Source organism: Buteo buteo, chromosome 9 (assembly GCF_964188355.1).
Source record: "Buteo buteo chromosome 9, bButBut1.hap1.1, whole genome shotgun sequence".
NCBI lineage: Eukaryota > Metazoa > Chordata > Aves > Accipitriformes > Accipitridae > Buteo > Buteo buteo.
In genome coordinates this window covers 29073836-29101536 of record NC_134179.1, presented here as the reverse complement: position 1 = coordinate 29101536, position 27701 = coordinate 29073836, and the positions used below count along the sequence as shown (strand labels likewise).

General features: G+C 37.8%; 1 protein-coding gene across 2 annotated transcripts in view; it reads left to right on the top strand.

The window, feature by feature from the left end:
• Window positions 1–27701, top strand: part of TULP4 (TUB like protein 4) — a 161947-nt gene that overhangs the window by 4396 nt on the left and 129850 nt on the right. For both annotated transcript variants that reach the window (XM_075035904.1, XM_075035905.1), the window contains exon 2: window positions 24704–26999. In XM_075035904.1, coding sequence (XP_074892005.1) covers window positions 26748–26999 — 252 coding nt within the window. In that variant the 5' untranslated portion in view covers window positions 24704–26747. The remainder of the gene's footprint in view (window positions 1–24703; window positions 27000–27701) is intronic.

Below are 27701 nucleotides of genomic sequence, written 5' to 3'. Positions count from 1 at the left end.
CTCAGTACTAATAGCAGTCCATCCCGTTGGTTCTTCCTCTGCTTTGTAGGTGTGATGGAATAGGTTCCTTTGAAGGCACTCATTAAATATTTGTTGAAGCAAGTATCTTGGAGCTAAACTGATTTCTAAATAATATCTTCATATATCTCTTGTTTCACTCATTTGAATAATAATTGCGAAGTAAAATTTGGAGGAAGGCCAAACCCATTCACATAGCCATTTAAAGAAAATCCCTGCAAATACTTTACCAATGGTACCTGGCACCATTTAAGCAGACGAAAAACATGGAAAGGAGCCATAAATATTGGACACAATATGAAAGAAAAGAATCCTTCTGCATGTATATTAAGGATATGATAGAGGAGCAATGTTTTTGATGTTTTTGAAGATAAGTAGCAAATAAAGTTATTGCGAAAAGCAAAGGTTGGCTGCCTGCTGTGATTGTGATGGATCACAGTCCACAGGAGGCTCTTTAGTTGGAAAAAGACCATAGCTGACAGAATTCTTCAATTGTGAGAGGGAGAGAGAGCGCTCTTGCTTTTTTTATTCTGTTCTGGGTGCAGTATCTAGTACAGTGGGAACCCTGGTCTGTTAGGCATCCAGGCATTACTAGCAATGTTAATTGCTGCCTGTGCTTGATAAAGAACAGATCTCTCTATTCTAATGGCACGGTGGAATGACTTCTAGGAAATCCTTTCAGTTGTAAATAACTAAAAAATAAAACACAACACCAAAGATCTCCTGTCTAAAATTTGAATAAAATACACACGAGGAAGATTGACTAACACAAATTCTCTCTTGCAGATAATACAGGCTGTGGATAATAGTTAATGTTGTACAAAAATATAAAAAATGTTACTCATAAAGCTATTTTAAGTGTTAAGTAAAACTTGAAAGGGGGAGTGAATTCAGCTAAGGGAGAAGGAGGAAGAGTTATATATTTGTGATATTTGTGGTGTCTTCCCCAGCCCTCATGAGTGATGTAAGTATATTAAGAACTGTTACTATATAAATATTTTGGCTGCCATACAAGTGCCCTACATAGTGTTTGGAAATGAAAGAATTGAATAGTGTAGGTGTTGAACCAGCTTTAGATATTTTACCTTCCTTTTTCCCAGGCACAAAAATACGGACCTAAGAACAGTATATCAGTTCAGACCAAAGGTGTTTCTACATCAATATCTTGGTTTTTAACAGTGAATGATAGCAGATGCTTGGGGAAGAGTATCATAGGGCATGCAAACAGCTGAGTTTCTGAAGGGAATCATCACTGGCTTCTAGCAAGATGCAGTTTAGGGGTCTCTGGGCAGATGATTTGGTATTTAATAATTTGTTTTTTAATAGTTGTGGTGAATTTATGCAATCTCTTTTTGAGCCCTTGATAGCTTTAGCATCTGCAGCATCCTGTGACACAAGAATGACAGAAGTATAAGTGTCCATTGTTAGGCTGTTGCCAGCTAAAGAGTTGCAATCCTCCACTCCTTTCATTTTGCATGGTGTAAAACCCTGCTCGTTTTAATCTGTAAAATTTGATATGAAACTTTTCTGGATAAAGTTGAGTGCTTGATGTGTACATATGGAATGTCAGGCCTTGTGTGTACACTCCTTTTATTTGCTGAGAAATATAAAAAAGAGTTCTTCATAAAATCTTACTTTGCATTTCTCTTGAAATGGAACCTGAGAACTGTTTATAGCCACTTTTGCTCTTAGCAATCTATCTTTTTGTAAAGATTATGGCATTCATATCTGTATATGAATTGTATTTGTAGAAGTATTGTGAGCATAAGCAGCTTGCTTTTGAAAAGTAATTGCCAATTTTTTGATTGTTTGTAAGAATGAAGAAAGTTTTGATTGAGATTTTGGTGTGAAGTTTCTGTAGTTGAGTAGCAGAGGACAGGTATTATACCCATATTTATCATATGGTCATCCAAAAAAAAGTAAGACGTTGCTGAATAATTTGGAAACAGAACAGTATGTAAATGAAATGGCTCTTTCCTGTGGTCAATACTTGAACTTTCACTTCATCTGTAAAGAAACAGTTATATAAATCAGATGGGTTTGATTTGCCTTTCCAGACTTGGATTGCTCTGGAAACTGCTGAGGACTTTTCCAGTTTGATATGGACTTATCCCTGGCTTGGATTCTACCTTCCTCCTCTTGAGTGTTAGGGTTTGTTAGCAGATCTTTAAAGATGTTTGATTTCTAAGGCAGAGGATCCTTTATGGCAGGGGGTTTGGGGGGGGGTTTCGTTTGTTTTTTGGGTTTTTTTTTGTTTTTTTAATTTGTCAAAACAGAAGATGGGGCTACAGCTCCCATTGTCCAGTAGCTCTTTATGAATTTAATTAGATAAAGCAATTAAAGTGGTTGAATTCTAGAAGACAGATTTAAATAAATCGTTTTGAATCTTACAATGACATGGGAAGCTATGCAGTGAAAATCTGCTATTTTGCATGAATGATCAGGGGATAAAATTAAACCAGCTCACATTACAGGTATGCGATTTAGAACCATTTGCAGTTTTTGCAAAGTGGAGATGAAGATATTAAAAAAAAAAAAAATAAAATAGAGGGATAGGAGAAGGGACATGGTTCTTCTAAAGATACCTAGACCAAGCCCTATTATGAATTGTAACAGGCAACTATGAGCAAGAATTAGTCTGTTTCTCTCAACAGCAACAACTTCGGTGCAGCATCAAGGTTCTATTAAAAGCAAATACAAATCATAGGATTAAGTGATTAAGTCCTCTTCCCCTGGGTTACAGACCTTCCAGGGATGGATTCCTTCCAGATTGTGCCAGTTTACTGAGGAGACATTCTTTCTTCCGTTATACCAGCAGAATAACCCTGTGGAACATGTATTAAGTCCAATACATGTTATTTCCCAGTGTTGTTGGCAGAGGATTTCTGAATTTGAAAGTCTGTTCACTGGACCTGTAGTAAGATTGAGGAAAGTATACTGTATAAAAAAGTATAATTTGAGCTCACTACAAGTGCTAGGAGTATGCCTGTACAGTATTAGTCCCTCCCTTGTATTTCCAGAAGGTTAAGTACTTTTTATTAATAAAGGAATTGGAAATTACTCTTTCTTCCAAGCATTTAAATGAGAGACCACTGATTAGAGAATGATGTTGTAGCTTGGGAGATGAGTAAGAAGATTATATGGAAAATTCTTACAATACAGTTTCATTTTCAGTACTGTGTTGGTGGGTTTTGCAATCAATAATGCAGAGAGCAGATGACATGAGTAGTGGTTGTTCTGGGCTAAAAGTGACCAGTAATGCTGAAAGATTTCATAAAAGATAGTGTCCTGTTTTCACGAGATGCAACAGTAAAGTCTTTTGTCACTGTCATGGGGAGGTTATATTCCAAAGGTTGGATAGTTCCTTAATTCAGTCTTCCTGCTTTGGAGTTTGGTTTAAGTACTTCTGGTGTGAGAAACCTTCTAGTTGGTTTGGAGAGAAAGTATTTGTGATTTAATTGTCTAGTGCTGTGGTGCCAGAATGAGCTCTTGCTGGTTTTAAAATAGCATTGCTCATTTAAACTCCAGAAATACTGGGAAAACTTTGTTCCCTGGTTTGGATTTGAGTTTGTGTCCTTCCTTGTTGTCCAAGGATGAGTGTGAAAACCAAGAAATGACCGGCATTAGCTTTATGTTGGGCAGAGAATGAAAACTCTCCTAAAACAATCAAATGACTTTTGCATAGGCAACAATAATATGATTTTATAGTGTATCCAGGAGTAGATCTGCAACCAGTTGCCCATTTTTGGTTAAGGGAGATAAAATGGGATGGATGTGTCATGAGGATTTGGATCATATTGATTCGCCTCCAGCTGCATTGTCACAGTTTTGACAAATATCACGGCTGATGACTGAGTGTCCATACTGATGTGCAATTGTCTATTTGTTTTCACTTATGTTTACTTCTGCTTTGTTTTGTTGGTGTGTAGACTAAGATCTCCTTGCTTTCTGAGCCTAACACTTGCTCAAGCTCTTGGAATAACTCTTCTCCCTTGGAGTATCTTAAGAGGTTTGGGTTGTTGCCGCCTTCACTGGTAGGACTAGTATGGAAGCATTGAACATAAGATTTTAAAATGCTGATGGTGCTCAGTTCTGTTCCTGTTTTGATTGTCCCAAATGACATTTTTGAGTGCACATCTCCATGTGTGGGTTGATAACACTATTGATAAAAATAGGCCTGACGTGGTGTAGGTTGAATGGAAAAAGCACTGGAGAATGTACTAAAGAGTACATGACTTCTTTGAGCTTGTGTCCTTGATGAGGCTCGGGGGTTTTTGGGGGTGATGGTAGTGTATTTTTTGTGTTTGTTTTTTTTTTTTTTTTTTTTATTTGGGTTGGTTTGTTTGTTTGGGTTTTTTTTAACAATGATTAGGACAATTTCTTCCAGTCTTTCTGGTTAAGGGTTGTGACCCTATTTCCTGGATGCTGATATTGTTATTGTCTGCCTTCGCTGAAATTTACAATTTTGCAATTTTGTGGTATGCTAGGAGAGACTGTGTTTTGTTACTGCTTCCTTGTTTCCTCTACAACTTTATAGCAAATGTAGTCAGGAAAGAAATCTTGGGGATTTTGTTTGTTTTAAAGCACCTCATTGTGTTAGTTGATGTAAAAATCTATCTGGAAAATTGCCCCAACTTAAAAATAAATAACAATTGCACACAGACATACTTGGCTGCACAGCAAGATCTATTTTTAGAAAAGGGTTCTGTCCTGTTTTCACTTAATTTTAATGATCTGGAGTTTTACCTTCATTTGAGAAATCCTAATGAATTTTGGCATCTTTTCCAGTCCTTCCTAGGAGATAAATGCATGTGTCCTCTTGATCAGATTTCAGAGTAATTTGTGTAAGGGAAGCCCTGCTTATCTGTCAGATAACCTCAGGTATTCCCGTAGTTCCTAGTGCGTTCGAAGTTCTGTCTCTGCTTATTTGGCATTTACTCTAAAGGGGTCGTGTGGTTGGAAGGGTGAAGTAGTAGGTAGGCTGTAGGAGGTTGCTGCCATGTAAATATAAGATGATAAAAAGCAACTGTGATCCCAGGGAGATGAGTGTTCTGATGAAATGTTGTTTTTGTTTTTTAAATGAACCTATGTTAGACTAAGTTAATAGTTACATTTGGATTTTATTTTTGTTGTGCATTAGTTGATGATTACAGCAGCAGACTGGGAGTTGGAACTCCTGTACTTCTCTCTCAATTCTATCATGAGCTTCTGTATTGCCTTGGGATGCTTAATTGTCTTTCACTCAGCAGTATAATGTGAATAATGCTATTTTCCTACTTCTCCTAGGATCACTGAGGCTAGTAGAGTACTTCTAGGACACTGCATAAAAGGTTTGAAGTTCAGGGTCGTGTTAAAAGAAATCACCGTGCAGTTGGAAATGAGTCAAATGTTCACTCAACTGAAGATGATTAGGCTAGGTAAAGGTTAAACTAAAAAAGTTGCAGAAAGAGGGGACTGAAATAAGACAGGCTAAGCTATAAATACTGTTACATGACTCCTTGTTTCCTTGTTGATTCTTCAGACTGTGAACTAGGCCTATCACTAAATGTCTGTGAACCTTCAGACACAGCAATGATGTTAAAGTAATGATACTTAAAAAAAATAAGATTGGCAAAAGTGCATGCCTGGATGAGGTACCTGTGTAGGGCACATACTTGGACACATCCACTAAAGCACTCTTGTAGTTGAAGATTCCTCCACCTGTTTGTAGCAGATTGAATCACAGAAAGGGTCCCCAGTGTTGCTAAATTAGAATATGGTGTGTTGGGAGGTTGAGGAGTTAGCAAGGGCAAGTCTGTATTGCTCATTCATTGGTAAGGGTGCGTTCGTGATGGAAGGGTTGATTAAACAGCTTAGTGCATTTCTTTCTCTCTTGTGTAATAGAAAATACATCTGTAGACTATTCAGCTTTATCCATAGAAATGCTTTTTGGCCGCAGATTTTTGAGTGAGGTTGTGGGAGTTTTCATTTTCACAGTCCTTTAGCAATGTCTGTGTTTACTGAAGCAGTACGAATAAAGCAGACATGCTCTTTTGTTGAAAAGTCTCATCCTACCTGTTTGGAATTATTTCTGGAGCCCAGACTGCTAATTCCTATAATGATTTTCTTTAATACTTAGCTGTTATGCCTCAGATTTATGTTTGAAAAGTGTAGTATCCAATATGCAAAGTACAATTTATCTATGTCACGGATTTGTTAAGAATTAAGCATTAAGGTCATTTAGCCTAAACTTCTGCACAGCACTGTCTTTGCATTGTATGTGAAGTTGGGTGCTTAGGTTAAACTAAAGCAGTGTTCTTTTCAGAAAAAGTAAGACTTAAAATTGATAGAGGTATGAAGCTGGTTCTCTCATATAGTCAACTGTTAATAGGCCTGTCTTTTCTTGCATCTAGGTATAGGTAGAGACCTTGTGAAGAGGAGAATTGTGCTTCAAGGCAAAGAGGCAAATATAAAATTCTTAGGTCACAGAGAGGGGTAAGAAAAGTCAGGAAGGTCCTTGCTTCTCGTTTTGAGGCTTATCAGTGTTCTGGTGCAGATGTTTATTTGGAAATTTAACTGAACAAACAAAACATGCCATGAAAAATGCAGTGAACAAAATTGCATTCTTTTGTGATAGTTTTCTTCACTAGGTTTCTCAAGTTGTGGCGCAAGGCTTTCTGAGTGTCTCACCTTCAGCTGCTTGCCACCTCTCTTGGTAACATGTCTTGTTTACCTATCTTTTTCTTTTCTATTTTTGGAGACAATTATTCTATGTCTTCAGAGGTTTACTTGCCTTCTTTGAGTAGCTGAGTAAATTCAGGGATCCCTCAGGGATTTAAATTTGTCAAAAGATGATATTGCTGTCATGTTTCGTGCCTTGTCCCTCTGCATTTTTGAGTTTTTCTTTCAGGACAAGCTCCTGTGGCTATGCAGTTGATAATGTGTGTAGTTCCTCAAAGTGAGACTGTTAAGGTTTTTGCTCTCTAGCCTCTGATGTTTGTTAGGTGGCCTGTACCATAGTACTCAAGCCTTTTCTTTCAGCCTTTTCTTGCAGGATATTTCAAAGCCGTCCGTTTTAAGGTATGAATAAGTGATAATAGGAAGGGAAAAGTTGTGGGAGGTGCTCATTTCCATACCAAATAAAACTCACAGAAGTGCCCAGCTTGTTTGGCAGCATTAAGATATCTAGTGCGCTTTGCAGCGCACTTGCTGTGAACTGAGAGCCAAAGACCTTTTGTTCACTGTTTTGGAAAATTTCAGGCCCAGAACTGGTCAAAACACTATTCAGGCAAAAACTGGTGTATAGCCACTGCTCTGAAAGCCATAATCTCTCTTCTTATATTAAGGTTTTCAGACTTAATACAGAAATGTCCCATACTCTCTACTGTTTGAAGGATCAAAGGCTTAAGAAACATGATACTTCAAATTGTGAGTTATTTGCCCTAGCACCCATTCACATTGAGTATCTTCTGCAGAATTTTTCTGGTATTTATGAACGAATTGGACAAAAGCTTAGTTTTTCCTAGAGTATGGTTGTTTAGTCTGTGTTTGATCCCCCCCCCCCCCCGCCTCTAAATTCTGAAATCCTCGCTGATGAGTCTAATGATAAACAAGACATTCCCTCACAGTGGTGATAAGTCTACCCACAATCAGCAGGGTATCATAGTGTGTTCATAGCTTGAGCATACGAAGACAAATTTTGCTGAACCTAGGCCTTGATCAGCTGGAAAGGTTGCTTCCTGCTTTCTTTCCACTGCTGGTTTTTAGTGCACGTTTGTGTTGTACAGAAACAAAAATGAAGCAAAGGTAGTGGTATTATACACAGGTTTGGGGTGGAGACAAGCATACTGGTTGTCAAAGAGGTATTTTGGTGTGTCCTGTCCTGTTCCCCCAGCCCTAGTCATGGTATACGGTTACAGTAATAGTGAAAAATGTGTCTGGAAAGAATCTAGCATGAGGATAACACTCTCTCTCAGGAGTTTGCAATCTGTATTCATTTTTTAAGGCAAACACCTATTGTATACTTCTATCAATCGGGTCTTTATGGGAATAATATGAAAGGAATCACTGCCATCCTAATTTTTTCATCAGCATTTTATCTCTGTTTTGCTTAATTGCTGAATGTACGTTGTTTCTAGTAACACACTTCTATCTCCCTACATGAACTTAGTGTCTAATTTATTGAGACAGGATTGTCTTGCGTAGTGGATTTTATGAACATGTCATTTCTCATGTCAAATAATTTAGCATTTCTTTGGCATGCTAATAAAAAAATATGCTTCAATAACTTTGGGTTTGTTTTCAATTCTTCTCTTTTTTTTTTTTTTTTAATTTAGGAGTGTCTTAAAAATGCTGTTGCTAGACTGAAGGACACAGGTTCTCCCCCATCATCCGCCCTCCGCAGTCCGGTACCCCTACCGTGCTAATTAAACATCCCTTGTACTAGATGGGAAATGATGCTCTGTAGTATGTATGTACAGGCTGTTGGCCTGGTTACTCAGTCCAGGAAATTGATACCATGCCTGAAGTCTGCACAAACTCCACATGTTAATCTAGTGCTCTTTTTACCCTGTGAACCACCTGCCTCTTCTCAATATGACCTTAATTCACCCCATTTTCCCAGAAGGAAACTTGCTCCTTGTGTCTCTGCTTTCCTCTTAGAGGGATTCTCTCCAGCTCTGTCATTAGCCTCATGACTGGGATAATGTTTGTCGTGACCTGATGTCTCAGCTGGAAGGGAGCAGATCAGTCACTGGTCAGCTTGGAGCCAGCTTCTAAAGATTGACCTACTGCTGCCATATGACACTGCAGGGTTTGGCAGATAACCATTACAATTTTTCTTCTCATGTGTGCATATGTAGATGGCTTTGAATGCAGGGGAAGTAGAAATGTTAATTTCTGTATAGTTTCTCTATTATGAACCTGACATATGCATTGTTCATGCCACATTCACCCATCTGAAATCTTGTGTGTGTTGAGATTCGAAGTGTGAAGACTCTATCTTTTCCTGAAGTTTAAAAGAAATAAAACTAGTATGTCTAAATGGCTTTAGCAGACAAAATGCGTTGAAGTCTGGCTGTGACAGTTTGATGTGTCTTCTCCTGCCGTACCTGGTAGAGACTATCACCAGTCTGCTGCTGAATGGTTAGAGGAGAATGTGTGCCTGTACCACATGCAATTTACTTTAGAATTTGGCTTTTTACCTTGGTCTTATCTTCATCGTCAGCTTTTAAACTGAGATTCAGGACCTTTTTGTGTTGTGATAGAAGTGCAGACATGGGCCTGTAATGGAGGAGGAGCCTTTCTGACAATACCATAGCTAAAAGTCTTTTGTTACTGTGCTATGTTAGAGAGCATTTACAGAGTAGCTAAAAATACATATAAAAAGATACTGCTTTTAAGTGGAACTCTTTGTTTAAGTCTATTGTAGTAAATTTAGCCTTCAGCATAATTTGTCAAATTTAAGTAAAATAGCTTTGGTAATAAATAATATGAGTATGTATCGTTTAAATATTTTGCGAAATTGCTGGGTAAATAATTGGATTTAGTTTGCTGAAGGGGCAGATCAGTTTGCAACAGATTTTCTTCAGTAGGCATAGATGGAAAATTGTGTATTTATTTCAGTATAGTTTATGTCAGTTCTTTTTTTTTTCCTAAAGGAGAAACTGAAAAGCATTGTTTTCTTCTTATAAAATGTAATAAAAATGAGATGTGATGTTGAGATCAGCTATTTCTACTTTTGTAGTGATGTAGTATCCAGAAAGTCACCTCAGTTCACTAGCTAAAGATAATGCTTCCTTTTATTTAAAAAAAAATAAAAATCAATTAAACCCATGATTAATAGAGACATATGAATCCAAAATATCTAATGTAGTTTTATTTTATTAGTAGCATTCTCTAAATCTTGTAAAACTTGGATTTGTGTAAAAGGCATTCTAGCTTCCTTTGAAACTAACTTGATACAGTTGTGAGTTTAGAAGATAATCCTGAAATGTAAACCTTTAAAATACGGCAACTTTTTCTTGCTGACCCCAGCAACATTGGTGAGGTTGGATTTGACTGTTGGCAGGGGTAACTTCTTATTCTAGGGTGAGTCTTGTAACACTTCAGAGTACTTTGTGTACTAGCAGTGTTATGTAGGCATATACTCTGTGTCAGTGGTGCGTATATGGCTGTTTGGAGAACATCTGGTCCAGAAAATGAGAAGGACCATTTACCATTCTTTAACATCAAATGTGAAAATCATCAATCTGAATAAATGTGTGTTTAAATTATGCAACTACTTAAATGTGAATGTATTATAGCATTAAAGTTAGCAAATCAAAATATCAAATACAAGGTATAAGCTATGTTTACTTGCAAATCAACATCAGTTTAAGGTTACTAGATAGTAGCAGGATTTCTTTCAGAAAAGGAGTAGAAATGCAAAATTAAAATTGTATATTTAAATCAAATTTCCTTGCTTGATGATTGAAGTAGTAAATATTCTTGGTTACTGTAAATCATTTTGAATTAACCTGGCCTGAGTATCTATCTGTCTACAGTGAATGGCAGAAGTGTTTTGACATGCGATGCATTTCACCAAATGTTGATGGATATTTTTGAATATGAGAACAAAAAGCAGAATGTTGGTTATGGCTTTTCCTGTGGATCTAAAACAGATAAATTTTGAAGCAAGATGGAAATGGACAGGAAAACATCACAGGAGCCACACTTAGTGCTCATAGGATCGTAGCACAGACTGGAAGCCAGTAATGGTAAATTCTTCCTTCTTATTATGGTGCTATCTTTCCCTTCAATATTAAGGAGGATGCTCCAGCTCTGTCCCATGGAGAAATTCCATGGTGCAGCTGAGCTGATCTAACATCTTTCTTTTTCTGAAAGATCTCCCTGCATCTAAGTCTTGTGGATCCTGCGTGCTCCTTTGCTTCACCTAAGGCCACAGAATACTCCTCACTTTGTTCATATTTATTTTCTGATGTTTTAAGAAACTGAGTCTGACCAAGGAGATGTCAGACAGGCACCTGGCAGTGAACAGAGGAACAAGGGCCAGCCAGATCTAGGAAGGCAAATTGGAGTGGGTCATAGGGGTGGTGGGGATTGAGAAGTCTTTCTGTGGCATACGTTGCTTTGAACAGTTTGCTTGTCTTGCAGGCCTGTACCTTTCGTTTCATCTGTTACAACAGGAATCATACTTACCTATCTTACAGGGTTGCTAAAAAGACTTTGTAGTGTGTGCATTCAAGGCATCGTAAATGGTGAGAAAGATCTTATAGAAACAATCCTGCCTTACTGTATACTGAATGTACTACAACTTTTGCCATAAAACTTGATTTCTCAAGAGGTGAGATGTCATAAAGCTGTTGTATTACCATTGATAATGGTAATTCTGCCAGTCAGCTCTTCTGTTGAAGGATGATGAAGCTCTCTTTGTATTAATAATTTTATGGGAAGAGCAGGGCTAGCTGTTTGAATCATTGAATGTTGCTATGAGAAACCCAGTAGTGTTTCCATAGGGCATACCAACGTAATTATAGAAGCTTCTTTTGAAGATTGGTAAGGTGTCAGTTATTTGTAGCTCTGCTTCAGAGCAAATAAAACAATAACAAATGTTGAACAGAGTGGATGACTTGTGTGTGTCCTGATTTTCTTTGTAACTGTATGTGGCCTTCCAGAAGATAGATTTGGGTTTGCTTTTAGTCTGTTAGAGCTCTGGCTGATCTGAGTACAGTTCTGAAAAGCAGCAATAAAGGGCATTTGCTGTCGACCCATAGCAGTTGCTTTGTACTTTGGCTTTTGGCTCTTATGAGGAGAGCAACAGATCCAAGTATCACAGAACACATTGCACGGGGGAATGTTATGAAACTGTAAGTGCCTTGCTATGCTCTGCTTAAAAATTTTGATAAATTAAAATGTTGAAGCATTGAGAGGGAATAATCCTGTGACATCTGTAAGGCTCTATATAAGAAACAAACACTGTTTTACTGTAGAATATCCCAGTGTACATGCTTGCCATCCCAGTGGGAGACTGACTGCCCAGCAGAAGATACTGTCTGTATTCAGATCCCTGCAGCTCTGCATTGCTCTAGTATGTCTGTCTAGAATCTAGCAGTGTCTTGCTTTATTTTACTGTTCATATTGCTCTCTGTGAAATGGATTTCTTCATCTGAAATGAAAATTTGTAAACATACAAGTGCAAACTAAAGCTTGTGAGTTACATTTATAAAAAGCCACGTTATTGGTTTCGGTCAACTGAAATATTAATTTAACATTTTTTTGGATGTGAGCATTAGCTTCTCAAGCTTTAATCAATGTAAGGCATGAGATAATAGTATTAGCTCTTAAGCAAAAAAGGCTGACATCAGTTACAAGACTTCAGAAAGTACTTTGCTTCAGATGCTAAGCAGCGAAAAAGAAATCTGATGGATTGGATATGGTATTATTTTATTGATATTTTGCCCTCAAAGGGGGGGGTGTCCATGAATCTTGTTAATACTGTCTCCTACCTACTTGATATCCTGTAGAAATAACAATAAAATTTAATATATGCAAGACAATTAAATGGACTAGGCTTTGCAGACAATTCGCAGCTGTCTTGGAATACCAAGGGTAGAATATCTCTCTCTACATGAATGGAAACAGGAAAGAAGTTTAGAGAGCTCCTAAACCTAATTCTATACTTTGATCATTCTTGAGAGCAAGGGGAAGAAAATTTGGTTTTGTTAGCAGGCCCCTTAAATGCCATGTGTGTGTGGCATCTTTTGGGGTTTACTTGCTTAAGGACTTTGTGTCCAGTGGGGAGGGACAGGAAAGAATGGAATATTTGTTTTATGGTTTTTGTGGTTATCCATCAGTAAAATGTTGTTTACTCCCATTGTTAGTGATAGATTTTGGATGGACTACTGTAGGAGTACACTGTGGGGAATATTTGGAAGATATAACTGATACTAACTGACACTACAAATCTCTCAGGTGCATTAATTTGTAAAATTATTTGTTCCTATATGATAATTGTTTTGGGGGGTTTGCTTTTTTCAGGATTATTGTGGAACATTTATCCATTCACTGTCCATGTTACAGTTATTTAAAGGTATATTTAACATGTTTGGAACAGTGTATGCCATTTCCTTAGGCTCTCTTCTGGCTTTGCAGTTTTATTAATGCACTGAAATGCTCATCCTGGGAACATTATGAGTTGGTTACTCATCCCTCTTCTGCCAGATATTCCTAGCAGCCTTTCCATATTCTACTTTGACCAGTGACACAAGCATTACAGAGCCCCTTGTAAGAGTGAAATACATGAGAAATGGACACAAGGAGAAAGCAGTGGCAGTAATACTACTGTTGCTGTGATGGTCTACGGTTATAAGCAAGACAGGATATTTACGTGTAATGTTTTGTTTTGTATCTTTTTAGAAGGAAATAGGCTGACTTCAGGCAAACATATACTCTTTGGATTATACGTGAAGTATAACAGATTTTTCGTTTTTTATTTTTTCATATCTTACATCATTTTAATCATCCAGCCCAATACAGAATTGGTAGGTTGATGATCAAGTGAAATCAGCATCTGTAGCAGGTATTATTTGAGGTTTTAGTGTCACTAAGTAACTAGATTTTCCCATATTTAATTTAGGTTTTTCATTCTTTTAATAGTTAGAAATATAATTTTTGTATTCTGATGTAATTTCTGATTGTTCTTCAGCTGTCTTCGTTTCATGCTGTGATTCAGTAGACCAGTAAGTGAAAAGTAATATATAATTTTAGTTATTGGCGTAGAATTTTCTTAAAATGTCATTCTTCAGTTACTTAATTTCAGAAGCTTTGTATTAGCTTTACGAAATACTGTATGTTTTTCTCTAAATAGTGTTTGTTTTGTGCATCCTAACTACTACAGATCAAACATGATGGCTGTTTCAAGCAGATGCTGAAGTGTTGATTTCATTGCAGTCTAGCTAGTATAGATAACAAGAAAGCATACAGTTTTCTCCTAGTAACCTCCTGTTATTCGGTGGTCTGTGCATAATACACAGTTAATGGTGAAAGTATTGAGGTGTCATGACAGCATTAGATACTGAAGTAGTATACTGTCTTATGTTCCTTGAATCTAAAAAGAAACTGGAATATACTGATCCTCTTAAACTATAGAATTGAAATCCTGAAAAAGATGTTTTCAAGTAATTTGTTTTAATAGACTTCGTAAACTCAAGGGGACCACTGACACTACAAGATTATGATGTTACCTTGCCAAGCTGCTTACCAGGAAAAGCGGCAGAATTTTCCTTGAGCAGTTTGCAAGCAGACTTTTTCAATACAGAAGAGCAACCTTAAGTACAGGTGTTGAGTTCTATAGAGGGAACGATCAGGGTGGATTATATGTTACCAGTTTGGGTTTTTTTTCTCTGATTGTTCTGCTTTTTCACCGCTTCACATAGACATACAGAAATAACACTTAATACAGTAAATATTATGCTTTTATACAGCTCTGGAGGTACTTTGTAAAGTACTTACTAAATAAAAAAAGATTGTACTAAACCAAGTTTGTCTACATATGTAGTAATTCTAGGCATAGAAGGAAAAAAGCGACTGTATGTAAGATAGCTTTAAAATTTTAGGTCAAAATTATATTATTTATGAAATGACCTCAGATTGCTTTTATCTTCTTATTGTTATTTTTGGCTAGAATCTGCAAACATGATGGTATCCTAAGGAATTTACAATCATGTTAAAAAAAAAAAAAGCAACCTTTGCACGAGCAAAGCATGAGTGCAGGAGTATGACCTACATTTGTGAGATTTAGCAGAAGCAGCCCAAGTAGCACATCATCTACTAAATGCAATCATATTACTTTCCTAAATCCAAGTTTTGAAAATGAAGTAGAAAATGTATGAAGCTGATGTTCTTCAGTCGAAATCAGTCTTTTCTCTGGCTGTTTTGAAAAGTTCACCATCTTAATCTGAAGATCCTTGTGCTCCTTGGGAAAGGCAGTAAGGTGAAACTTGGCAATAGGAAAGAAGAAAATCCAAACAAAGAATGCCAGTGGTTTTTTTTTTCTCTTGTTTAGTCATGGATAGCTTTAGCTTTGTGTGTATGTGAATGCATTAGCTCTGTGTGAATATATATCTAAAAGGTATAGATTTAACTGCGATGATGAATTTTCGCTTTTGATTTTCATGCTTTGTAGATTCTGAATTGGAGCTTTACCAAAAAAAAATGTCGTAAGCGTAGGTTAGGTACAGATGCCAAAAGGCATTGAGAGTTTTGTGTTGAGGAAGAGAAATAATGGGGTCCAAGACGTTTGACAGTTACTGCATTTATATAACTTCTTGGGGAAAAAAACAAAATAAATTTAATTACAGGACTAGCTAGGAAGTAGTGAGAATATTACTGTAACTTAAAAAAAAACCCTCAAATTTAGAACATTTGTTTAATTTCTTGGTGCAACCTGAATGTTTGTTCAATGGAAGAGCATTTTCATAACTTCGTAGAGATTATAGTTAGAAGCAAGCACTATCTGGTAGTTGTACAGAGTTAAATGAATTACACAAAGTCTGGCTATCTTGGGATGTTACCATGTTAAGAAATAGACATATCAATACAATATAAAATGAATAAATTTTATATTAAAAATTACACCTTTCAAAGGCTTACTCTTTGCAGACTGACAGAACTGAATGAGAGGAATTGGCATCTCAGCTAAAAATTTAGTTAATTATAGAAATGAATTTTAGAAACAAAATTTGAGTAGTCTCTTTTTTACATTGACAGCATTAAAGTGAAATGTTCAGAATTCCTACTTAAAATAACTCATGTTGCTCTTTGAATATACTTTTCCAGAGTTTCTGAAAATCTTTTTCTGTTCACTCATTTTCCGTGATCATTTTAACACATATTTTTGTATCATATTTAAGAAAATAGAAGAGACAGTCCTTGATAGCTTTCCTTCCACTGAATACCCCTGTAATCACCAATTTTTACCTATTATGGACTTCTTACTAAAAAGGTTGTAGTGTCACAGTCGTGCAAGAAGAATGAGAGCTGTTTGCGACTACAGCATACTGCTGTTTCTTATCCCCATTTCAAAATTTTACAGTTTATCTACCTAAATCTTTCATATGTCTAGCAGGAGCAGCTGGCCAGGATGAGGAAAGAATCATAATTGTGAAGACCTCTACAAAGTAAAACTACCTGGACACGACTGCTGTGCTAATTTACCTAGGTGCAGGTCTGCCTTCAGCCTACCCCCCACAACATGACTGTGCGTAGAGGACGCCTGCTTCTTCCTGGACTCCTTGCTTCTGTCAGTGCAGGGGTCCAGTCAACACTTGGCATATTAGTGCCAACAGAACAGTTCAAAACCATCATCCACCTAACTGGGCACATATGTTTGCAGCTAATCTCATGCCCTCTGAGTCTTGCTAGTGAAACAACTCACTTCTGTACAGAAGTGTTTGCTTTGCTGCAAGCATTCATTTAAAGCTCCTGGCTTTTAAAAAGGCCTCTTCAGTGACTCGCTTGTCGAGGCTGCCTCTAAAGCAACCACTCTTAGAGTCTGACTGCCTTGATGATATTATATGCCTCTTTTAACCCAGAGACCTTGGCACAACCTTCCAGAACCTTGAGGAAAAAACAGGAAACTTGAAGCAAAAGGGGACAGGTATGGGGAGGAGATGAAGCTGTTCCTTAGCTTTGCATCTCTTCCTTGTGAGGGTAGAAGTATCCCTCCTCTGCATCTAGACCTCTAAGCAGTGGTGGTAAGGTGGGTGCAAGTCCTCCAACACAGACTGAAATCTTCAGTGACGGCATATTTGAGTGACGTTAGTGACAGTCAGGACTAGAGTCAAGTTCTTGATCCAAAAGCCAAAGACTGAGAAACCGGAGTTCTTTGAAAACTGCAACTCTTGTCTTTTTGTACTTTAAAAAAAAAATTAAAGAAAAATCCAACCCATTGAAGGTCTTCTGTGTGAGAAGTGCCTTGCTTCACAGCTCTAGCCGAGCAGCCTGTGGTGAGCAAATCCACTTCGCACCTGTGATGCAGCTTGCAGGCATCACCAGGAGCTCTGTCCCCGCAGGCTGATGCAGCATCCTTCCCTGCTGCAACACGCCACACTCAAACTGCTCCACAGAGATTATCAGATTTCTCACTGAAATATGTCTTGCTGTCCAACAGAAATAATTCTTGTTTATGAGGCTCTTCTGAATTTAAAAAACTGGTGGCTTCTGTTATTTTTCTCCTTTCATCTCCCCCTCCTTTTTTTATTTTATTTTTTGTTTCCAGTGTTGCAGTGCATGTGTCACATACAAAGGTGTATTGGGATTTTGGGGGAGGATATCAAAACTTCAATGTGTGTTCGTAAGAAAGTATTCAAAGAGCCTGTGGGCAGATATTGGAGATAATTAGGAACTAGCTGGAACTGCTGCAGGCTCCAGGGATGATTGCAGGCTGCAGAACGTTCCTACGGGAAAGAAATTGCTCTGTAATTACAGGCAAGGTCAGTGCAGTCAGTTCAATGGGAAAGAGGTGGTAAGAGCTGGGGCTCCCTCCCTTGAAGATCTTTGAATGTCATTAAGGAGACACAGTTGTTACTACTTTTTAAGTAAATGTCCCCTGAAGTGTACATTCTATAAGTGTTCCCTCTGCTGTGAGGATTGCAGCCCTTTCTTGAGAGGGAAGATTCACACTTGTAAGTGAAGGGAATTTCTTGGTTGCACTTCACGTTTCTTTTAATCTCTAAAGATTCTGAATGCGTGTTTCAGCAGTGTAAATCTCCAATTTGTTTAAAAGGCTAATACATATTATTTGTACATTTTTCTTTTCTGAAACAGGTCTTTCAACATCTGTCTGAAGTATTTCAGCCCTCTTCAATTTATTTGAAAATGAGGCATCTTTTCACGGCTGATGGGTAGCCTTGGCTCCAAGATATTGTGGTAGCCATCTTAAATTCGTCCTCAAAAGACCAACTTTGCTTTCCTCCCTTCTGAGGGCAAACCCTTGAGTTCAGAAATACTCTGTGCCCAAAATTTGTCATCAAAAGTGTTCAAGTGACAATACTAGTTGCAAGTACTCCTCCTTTCTGTTTCTCGCTTGTGCTGTACAGCTCCATCTTCTCCATTTTGCCAGTGCAGCTGAACGTGGGACCACGCTGGGACTGTGTCAGGGATCGATTCAACTTAAAAAAGATAAAGCTTTTGAGCACAGTTCAAACTGGTTGAAATCTAGGCTGCTGTGGTGCCATACCTCCCACCCCCTTTCTTACATTGGCAGTAGTGCTGCTGCTGCACGTGCATGGTGAGTTCGCTAAGGGGAGCTCCCTTAAAATTGATTGCTGTTTTTGGAGAGTATGTTTTTGGCAAGATCAGCTTCCTGAACTGTATGATTGGACGAGTGCTGGTGCTTGTGTTAGGACATGCTGGAGGGGTATGGTTTGCCACAAGGGAAACTGAGAGTGCGGCTGAATCTAGGAAACCAGATTTATATTGGTTAAGCTGTTGTGAATCTTCATTTCTCAAATTTTTAATTGGATCATTTCTCTAATGTAGTTCAGAGTGTAGCACCTTGAATGATCATCCTGGCTTAAGTGAGAGTCATGGTGTGCTGTGCTAGGGGTTGAGAAAGAAGTGATCCGAGCTGCGGGAGCAGAAACATTTTCTGTTCATCTTGCAGCTGAATCCTTTGTATTGTCTAGCCTTCAATTATTTTTCTGGTTTGCTTCACTGCCGTATAAGCTTAACAGATCTAACATTATTTGACTCAGAAGTTTCCCATGAGTGTGTTTGACCAGTAACTGATTAAAGGGATTTGCAGCAGTTCTTTCACAAGTGGATATAGTATTTATTCATCTAAAGTATGTAGTTGCTAAAGAAAGTGTTTAAAAAAACAAACCAAAATCAAACAAAAAAACACACCCAAGTTAGGTATTCTCTTTCTTGCATGTTTTGGTAGGTTCTGTTTAGCTCAAATGTCCTTAGTTTTGGGGCTGACTCTGTTCTGCAGTGCTTTTATCTTTTCTAACTTCTTTTCCCTGTGAACAGCATAACTGTTTACCTCAGTTCCTCCATAGGCAGAGTTTCTAACAATTTACTGTATTTCAAGTCTTCAGGCCTCCACCTTTTGAAGAATGTGTATCAATTTGGCAATTCACAATTAATACCTTCTAACAGTTTGCTTAAGGACCCTTTATGTTTTTCTTGAAAATATTTTTCCTGAAGGCATTTTAAAATTTGTTTCTTGCTTGTTCTTCCTAATTGTATTTTTAAATTTAACTCCAGTTTAATCTGATGGTATAGCATCAAGCATTGAAAGTGGAATATATATAATAGTTCTAGAAATAACGCATATAAGACAGCTATACACAAAAAAAGATCTTGCACTTTAAAAAATGTATACAACACACATATATATTGCCTTCTCCCCTATTACAAGAACCCAGGAGGGTCATTCAGCACATCAGAAATGCCGATCAGCTAGTACTATTTTTTTTATTTTCGCTTCTCTAAGAGTGTAATTTGGTGGAGGAGATGGTTGTAAGTTTGTAGGAGTATTGCATTGAAATAAATTTTGGCTATATTCATAATGAATGTCGCTGAACAGCCACTAATACAAGCTTCACTTCTCTCAATATGCCAACAAATACATTTTCTGTCAGTTTTATTTGCTTAACGATATATAGGCGCATATAACTAACACTACAGTGTCTGTATTACTTGGCTGGCAGTTATTATCACAGTTCCTGGTGTTACACCTTTGCTACGTATCTGCTTCTGTGCAGCTATGCTGTGGTTACAGATCTCTTTACATCTCTGATTAGCATGATTGACTGTCTTGCCCAGGCCATGCAGCTGTCCCCGAGTAAGGGAAGAGCTTCTAGAATTACCCATGGACAAACATTGTGGACAAACATTTAAGAACAAACAGAACAAAAATCAAGCATCTTCTAACTTTTTTTTCCTCTCTGCTCCTCCTTCATTTTTTAGGGGTGAAGAACATTTTTACAGCCACTAGTTAGCTTATTGGTATTTGTTTAGAATCATGTCCTCCAAATTAGTTTTGTGTTGTTGTGTAATATGAAAGAAAGGTGTTAACCTCAATGACTTATACCACAATAGAAGGTATAGAAGGTGAATAAAGCAAAGATAATTAGAAGGGATGAGTGAAAGAGGAGGAAAACCAGTACTTATTCAGGTCAAAATTGCATTTTGTCCCTATGGATTGGCCCTTTTTTAATGGAAAAAAAAAATCCTTTTACCTACAAACCAGTTAACTTTTCTTTTACATACTTTAGCCTTTTAGGAATTGAGTAGTTAATTTTGTTATATCATTTTCTTTCCTTTTGGATAGGATTATTTAATAATTTATGTTACCTTGTAAGTTGGACTAAATAAACAACAAAATGTATCATCTTGCCAGCTTCTAGCTCTATAGTATTTAGCCTGTAATACGGTGACTGTATTACAGAATGTGCCAATTTTGTAGTATAGTGTTCAGCAGTAACCTTGAAGGTTACTCCCACAGTCACCGTTTGATAGCTGGTGGGATCACCTGCCATGAGCTTGTGCAGAACGATTTGTGGTTTGATCCTTCTGAACAAAATGCAAGTTAGTGGTCTCACTTTTTTTTTTTTTTTAAGTATCTTGCTGTCTTCATGGATACTGGTGTATATTTTTTCCTTCTTAGACTGTGAAGGGAGGGAAAACTGCAGTTTCCTTTGTCATGCAAGATTGACCGGAAGGAAATCTGGTTAGGCTGAAAAATCCTAAAATCTGTTAGCCTGACTTTTCAAAGACTCTGTAGCTTACGTTTCTTTCCATAAGGTGTTTGGGCAGTCAGAATCTTCAAAGTGCAGCCTGTGAGTCCTTTTTTGTTTTGGTTTGTTTTTTTGAATGTAATAATTTAGAAATGGTGTGTATTCATCTGAATTTTCCTTCTCTGCTTTCCTTCCCCTCTCAGTCTCCTTTTATCCTCACCTTCAGATACTCCACTCTGGAGCCTTGAAGACTAGGGTTTTGAATAAACATAAAATGCTGAAGAGCTTGCTGCAGTGTTGGTACACTTGGCTGTGCATGACTTCTTTCTGTCAACAAAAGAGAGACACCTCAATGAAAGATGCATGAGAACAAACAAATGTTTTTCTGGATGTCCAACTGTGGCTTAACACTTACACTTTATATAAGTTAATGGAAACAGTTAGGAGATAAAAATGATGAGTTAAATATTGACACTAAAATATGAGAGCCACTGTTAATAAGTTCATTTTTAAAAATTAATACCTAAATTCATTTCTATAATGTGGAAACATAACTTGTTGCTGGTTTTGCATTTGAGAAGAGCTATGCTTTCACAGCAAAATCAAATTAAATACTTGTGGATCCTTTCCTGGGTCACAGGTCTAATACATTTTTGTCTCATTAGGTGCCTGTACTTAAGAAACGTTACATCACTGGGCTTAGACTCAAAACAGTATTAGAGGATAATTTCAAGTAGCAGCTCCCTTTGTTAAAGGGAAAATCCAGAGCAGAGATATTTTCAGCTACCTTTTAAGTGAGAATAAAAGTAGGTAACTGCGATTTGTTGATATTTAGTGTCCTAGTAGCACTAGAAATAATTTGCCAGCAAAAATAAGTATTTTCTCAGAATCCAGTGTACTTCTATGATTAGCCCTTGTCCTGCTCTGAAAGAAAAGATACATAAAGTTTGATTATAAATCTGCAGTCAAAACTTTAGTTTGGATTAATTTCATCTGGAAGGCCAAGTTCTCTTTATGTGGGGAGCTCAAACTGTATTCAGACTAGTGGTAAGATCATGCAAGTAACACGTAGCTCTTCTATAATGCTTTTTATCCTTGGCTCTTACACATGCTTTAGAATAGATGTAGCCATTACCCTAGTGTTTCATGGTGGGGAAGAAGGCAAAAAGCTTGCTTTAAACATGTGAAAAGGAGCAGAACTGTGGGACTGCTGTAATGGCAGAAGAAAGGGGGGAGTGTCTAAATTAGTTACAGATTTTCTTGAGGGAAGGCTGGCATCTGAATCTTTTAATTAGGTTATTTCTTAGGAAATACTGAGTGGGTGGAAATGAAGGAGAGGGGAATGGAAAGAATTAAATCTTAATATATAATATATGTAATCTTAATTCAGCCTACCTTTTGAGTGTTTGACACTACAGTCTTAAAAGTACTTTTTATCTTGTCTACTGAATGTAAGTACAACATAAAGGAAGTGTTGACCCTCAGTGATTTAAAGGTAAAATAGTCTCGTGGGGTGTATTGTACTGAGAAAGATGTATTTGAATAATGATTGACTTTATTCCTTTTGTAGTTATTCTAGACTTTCAACTCTACCTGTCCAGCATTCCTAATGGAGTTAGGATATTTTTAAGAGGAGAAGCCTTTAGTTTGTCTAATCTTGAAAGTGATGGTAAATGGGACTCAGGTGAGAGAAGGTTATTGGCCAAGACACAAAAGAGTTCTTTTCTCAAACTTGTTAATTTTATATGCAGTGAATAAGGACAGAAATTGCATACAGATTTTGTGCAAAGCCACAGCCTCTGTAGTTGTCTGTGTTTTAAAATCCACTTGTAAAGTCATGGTACTTGCACAGTTCAAACAATTCTGTTTAATGCTTACCTCATGCTGCTCTAACTGATGTTTCAGAGACTTTCTGTTTGCTCAGTAAACCATTTTTGTTTTTTGTTTCTCTGTGAGGTTAGTAAAGGCTTGCATCATAATACACAAGTCGCTAATATAAAATGTCAACTCTTGAATGCAGGTATTTGTTAGGAAGACCCTGGTGGGTGTGGAAGTAACAGCACTGATCCTTGACAGGATTATTTGCTTATGGGATGAGCACAGAAATTCTTCAGACCATCGTTGTGTTCTGGAAGTTTTTCTGAATTTTCCTTTATGTGAACTTTCTTTGGACTGTAATTGAGAAGCACCATAAATCTGGAAAGACTAGGTGACATTTCTTATATCCTCATCATGCTATGATGAAAAAAATTGGTAGCAGCCATTATTTTTAAATCTTTGGTTAGTTGTAATGCTGAAAAGTTCTGGTAGTGACTCACCAAACCTCATGGATGGTGTTCCTGATAAGTGTGCTAGCTGAATAGTGTTGTAAACCACTTTATGGCCTTGCCTTTATATCTATAATTTTTTTTCTTATCTTTTTCTTTTTTTAAAGAAAAAAATTATTGGTACATCTATGCTAGACTGAAAAAAGTGGTTAATTACTTGAAATGTGAGGTTAGTACAGTGCTGTATGTAATATAGACAAGACCATTTTTACAGCCCTGTTGAATGTCATAAATGCAATTCTCAATTTAAATGAGCTCTGTTTAGCAGTAAATGTTTAGAAGCATAACTGTGCCTATGTGTGCATTTCAGATATAACTTCTGGAATATCCTGGACAGTCTTTTCCTTGGTCTCTTCTACTCTACACTCTTCTGTGTATAACTGACTTTGGGGAATTTTTTCCCCCTTTTTCAAATGGAGACTTATGCAGAATTTGAGTAGTCAGTTCATCTGTATTGATTCAAACTTCTAAGTTTTAATTTTGGAGTACCTTAGATCTCTTTAAAGCAGTAATTTAAGCCCTGGAGGAATCTTCTCAGTCTTCTTTGACAAGTTTAGCACAGTACTTTCATGGTTTGGAGCATCTTTCATATGAGGAAAGTCTGAAAGAGCTGGGACTGTTCAGTCTGGAGAAGAAAAGGCTCGGGGAGATCTTTTTAGTATGTATAAAAGATCATCTTCACTGTGAGGGTGGTGAAACATGGGAACAGGTTGCCCAGAGAAGTTGTGGATGCCCCATCCCTGGAAATATTCAAGGCCAGGTTGGATGGGGCTTTGAGCAACCTGGTCTAGTGGAAGGTGTCCCTGCCCATGGCAGGGGGTTGGAACTAGATGATCTTTAAGGTCCCTTCCGACCCAAACCATTTTATGATTCTATGATAAACACTTGATGGGAGGGAATGAAGATGACAGAGCCAGGCTCTTGTCAGTGGAGCCCAGTGATAGGACCAGTGGCAGTGGGCACAAACTGCAACACAGGAGGTTCCCTCTGAACATCAGGGAACACTTCTTTACTGTGACGATGACGGAGTACTGGCACGGGTTGCACAGAGAGGTTGTGGAGTCTCCATCCTTGGAGACACTCAAAAGCTGCCTGGGTGCAGTCCTGGGCAGCCGGCTCTAGGTGTCCCTGCTTGAGCAGGGGGGTTGGACCAGATAATGTCCAGTGGTGCCTTCCAACCTCAGCCACTCTGTGATTCTGTTTGTGTGCCTTGGGGTCTAACTTTGTGCCTGCTCCGCCACTTCCCTACCCTCACTCCAAAGTTATGGAATCTTTGTCTAAGAGTTTGCCCCAGTGACTATGGCCAAAAGAAAGTTCCCTTTTTTCCCCCTGATGTATCCTTCCTGGATACATTTCATTAGTTATGTGTCAATTGTGTAATGTTTTAGAAACTTTGGAAGTGAAAAAGAAAATTTTGTAGTTTGTATTTGTGTATCAAATACATATGTGTGTGTGTCTGAATATTCCATGTATCTATATATAATATAGATATTTTATAGGAGTCCGTTATAAAATCCTTAATCATAATGCTTTGATTACTGTAACAATAGTCCTTGTATCTTTAAGTTGTCTTGTGGCTTATTTTATTCACTTGTTTTTTTCTTTTTTTGTATGTGTGTGTGCTTTGTCTTGCAGGGTTGGAAGAATCCAGGGATTTCAAGCTTTGAATGACGGGGGTCTTACAAGATTACCACAGCTAAACTGAAAAGGCAGATGCAGCTCTGAGTACCAGATTGAGTGAGCTGGTGTGTGCGCTGCATGTACATGAAAATGCACATGTTTTTGTCATCACATAGACTTACTCTTGCATATTCCTGAGAGCTTTGCAATTGATGAAAATTAATCTGAGAACCAGATGGAGCACCCTTACATCACAGGAATCAGTAACCCATGGAAAGACACGTGCCAGTAATGTTCAACTTTCCACATGGTCTTCACAGGTGAAAAAAGTTTGCAAGAAGAGGAAGAAAAAACACCCTCTGCACAGAAGAAGCCTAATAAATACCTCCACAATCTCAATCAATAGCTGCGAGGGAAACAGAAGAATACAGAGGGTAGAGGAAACTGATTTTGTTATTGCAGAGGGATAATGTATGGTCTTTGGCACATTTTGCTTTGGGCTCAGTAGATTGTGAATGGACTAATAAATCGTGACCATATGTTGAGTAATGATGACTGGAAGTAAATAAGTTGAGGAACTATGGGACAAGTCTGGGCATTGAACTGAGCAAACCTCGTCATCCTTCTTGAGTTAACCAGGTCATCAAACTTGCGTATTCTTTCTCCCTCTCCTTTTTCCTCTTTTCACTTAGTGTGGTATAAATACTAATTAATTGAGCTCATAAATGTTATTCAAATAAAACAATTGGAATACTTCATATGTTTCCTTCTTGTACAGCTGCAAATGTTGTGTCTGGAACTATGAATCTATGCTGTAGACAAGCATCAAGAAGGAAAGATCCGATCAAACAAGCAAGGAAAATACCTAGAGAAATAGCGAACCCAGGAAGTCAGATTTTTAATGCTGCTTCTCTTTCTTTTTTAGATGATTATATTTCTTCCTTCCTTGAATTTTAGAAGATTTTGAAAGAGTGCTTACTTGATGTGCTTTAATTCTGGCATTTGTTTTTTACGGTAGGATGAAAAGTCTGTGATTCCTTGTAGCAGAAAAAAGGGAAAAGTAAAGGAAAAACAGCTTGACATTTTAGCCTGTTTCAGAGGAGAGAGAACTTCATGGTTCACCTGAGGCAAAATTATCTGCTTTGAAAGCTAAAAGCTTTAGAGCATTTTTGATTCTGCTATAAATGAAGAGGGGGTTTCTTTTTCATTCGTGTGTGGCAGCAAAAAGTGGGAAAGCAGGCAAGATAGCGTGATAAACAGTTCAGGCTGTGTTGGGTCTCTGGTGGAAAAAAAGTGCTGCAATGAAAATTGGATTGGCTTTGGATTGCAAAAACTTTTGAGTCCAACGAGCAGTTCAGTACCAAGAGGGATTTTCCAACTGGCCTGGCACACCAGTGCCTGCACAAGTTCGGGTCTGTTGTTTCGCACGGTTTGTGTGCCTTTTTTTCCCTTTATGCAATCTCTTTCAGCTTTAGCAGCAGAAATACATCAGATGGAAAAGATATGCCAGAGGGCAGCTTGGAAAAGATGAATGTCATATATATACATATATATGTATGTGCGTGTGTTTAAATTTCTGCAACTGAACTTTTGAAGAAAATCTGACTGGAGGAAATCTTAAAAGCCTTAAGTTACTTGAAACCTACACATTTGCAACTCTTTGTCTCTGGAATTGCATTACGCTAAACTGGAATCTCAGGCTGTATAAAGATTATATCAAGTTGAGCAAAAAGATGACTTAACCATTTCTTGAGCGCCTCTTATGAAGTAGCTGTTTCTCCAAAGGATAAGTGCACCCTCACTCTACAGACTCAAAAACAAAAATGAACCTGAATTTTTTTTTAAGTGTTACTTTTTCTTAGCCAACTGCCATCATCTTTTATAGAGGAATTTTTCACTATGCATTTGGTGGATATTTATAAACACTGACCCCATCCTCCTCCCTTTCAATGATCTATCCCAGGTCAGTCTTATCAATAAAAAAAAAAAAAAATTGATTTAAATTTTGTGCACTAGACATATTACTTTCTTATGTCAAAAAATAAAATATTTAAAAAGCATGTATGCAGCAGTGGAACATGGGCCTGTTCTTTGCAGCGATTCCAACATCCTCTGCCTCTCCTGGAAAGGCAGAGTCCCCAAAAGTGAGAAGGAGAAACCGGTGTGCAGGAGGCGGTACTATGAGGAAGGCTGGTTGGCAACAGGCAATGGCAGAGGAGTTGTAGGCGTCACTTTTACTTCCAGCCATTGCAGGAGGGACCGGAACACCCCTCAGAGAATCAACTTCAATTTGAGGGGCCACAACAGTGAGGTAAGCAAAATGTGTGTTACACTTTAAAGGAAACAATAGCAACCTTTTTTTTTTTGTTGTTTTGGTAGTATTTCTGCTTGAAATTTGACAGGGCGGTGTGAAGGAGGCTCAAGACTAATCCAAATGTGATTGGGATCTATTGGAGTTCTTTCTAGTAAATTCAAGCGCATGAAGCTGATGGGGGGGAGGTTCTCTGGAAAGGTCTGGTTTTGTTTGGCCTATTTTCTCCCTCATTCCCCAGTGCCTCCCAGTTTACAGGCAAATTCAATAAGTGCATGTTAAGAGAGTTAAAAGTTGTGATAGTTGACTGCTTTTACACAGTATTAAAGTCTGGCTTGGAAGACTAAGGCAGGGGAGTGGGAGAGGAGCTCAGTTGAAGTCTGCCAGTTTTTCGGAAGCTGCAGACTGGAATGGCAGGGGATAGCTGTCATCTTTAGAAAAACTCTCAATTTTGTTAGAAAGAGGGGCAAGTGGGACTTCTCAGGAAAAGTGTTAAGATGCCCTGCAGTAAAATGCTGTAATTTCAGAGTGCAAGGCATTGTCCTGACTACAATGATACAAAAACTTTTCCACTTGTTTTTTCTGTTGGTAAAAGCTGATATTTCAGCTGTGCTTTATCATCTTCCTGGGTCCTATCTCTCTCTTGGTGTAATTCTTCATGGGAAGTGCAGATGATGCCCAGCAGCATACAGAGTTGGACAG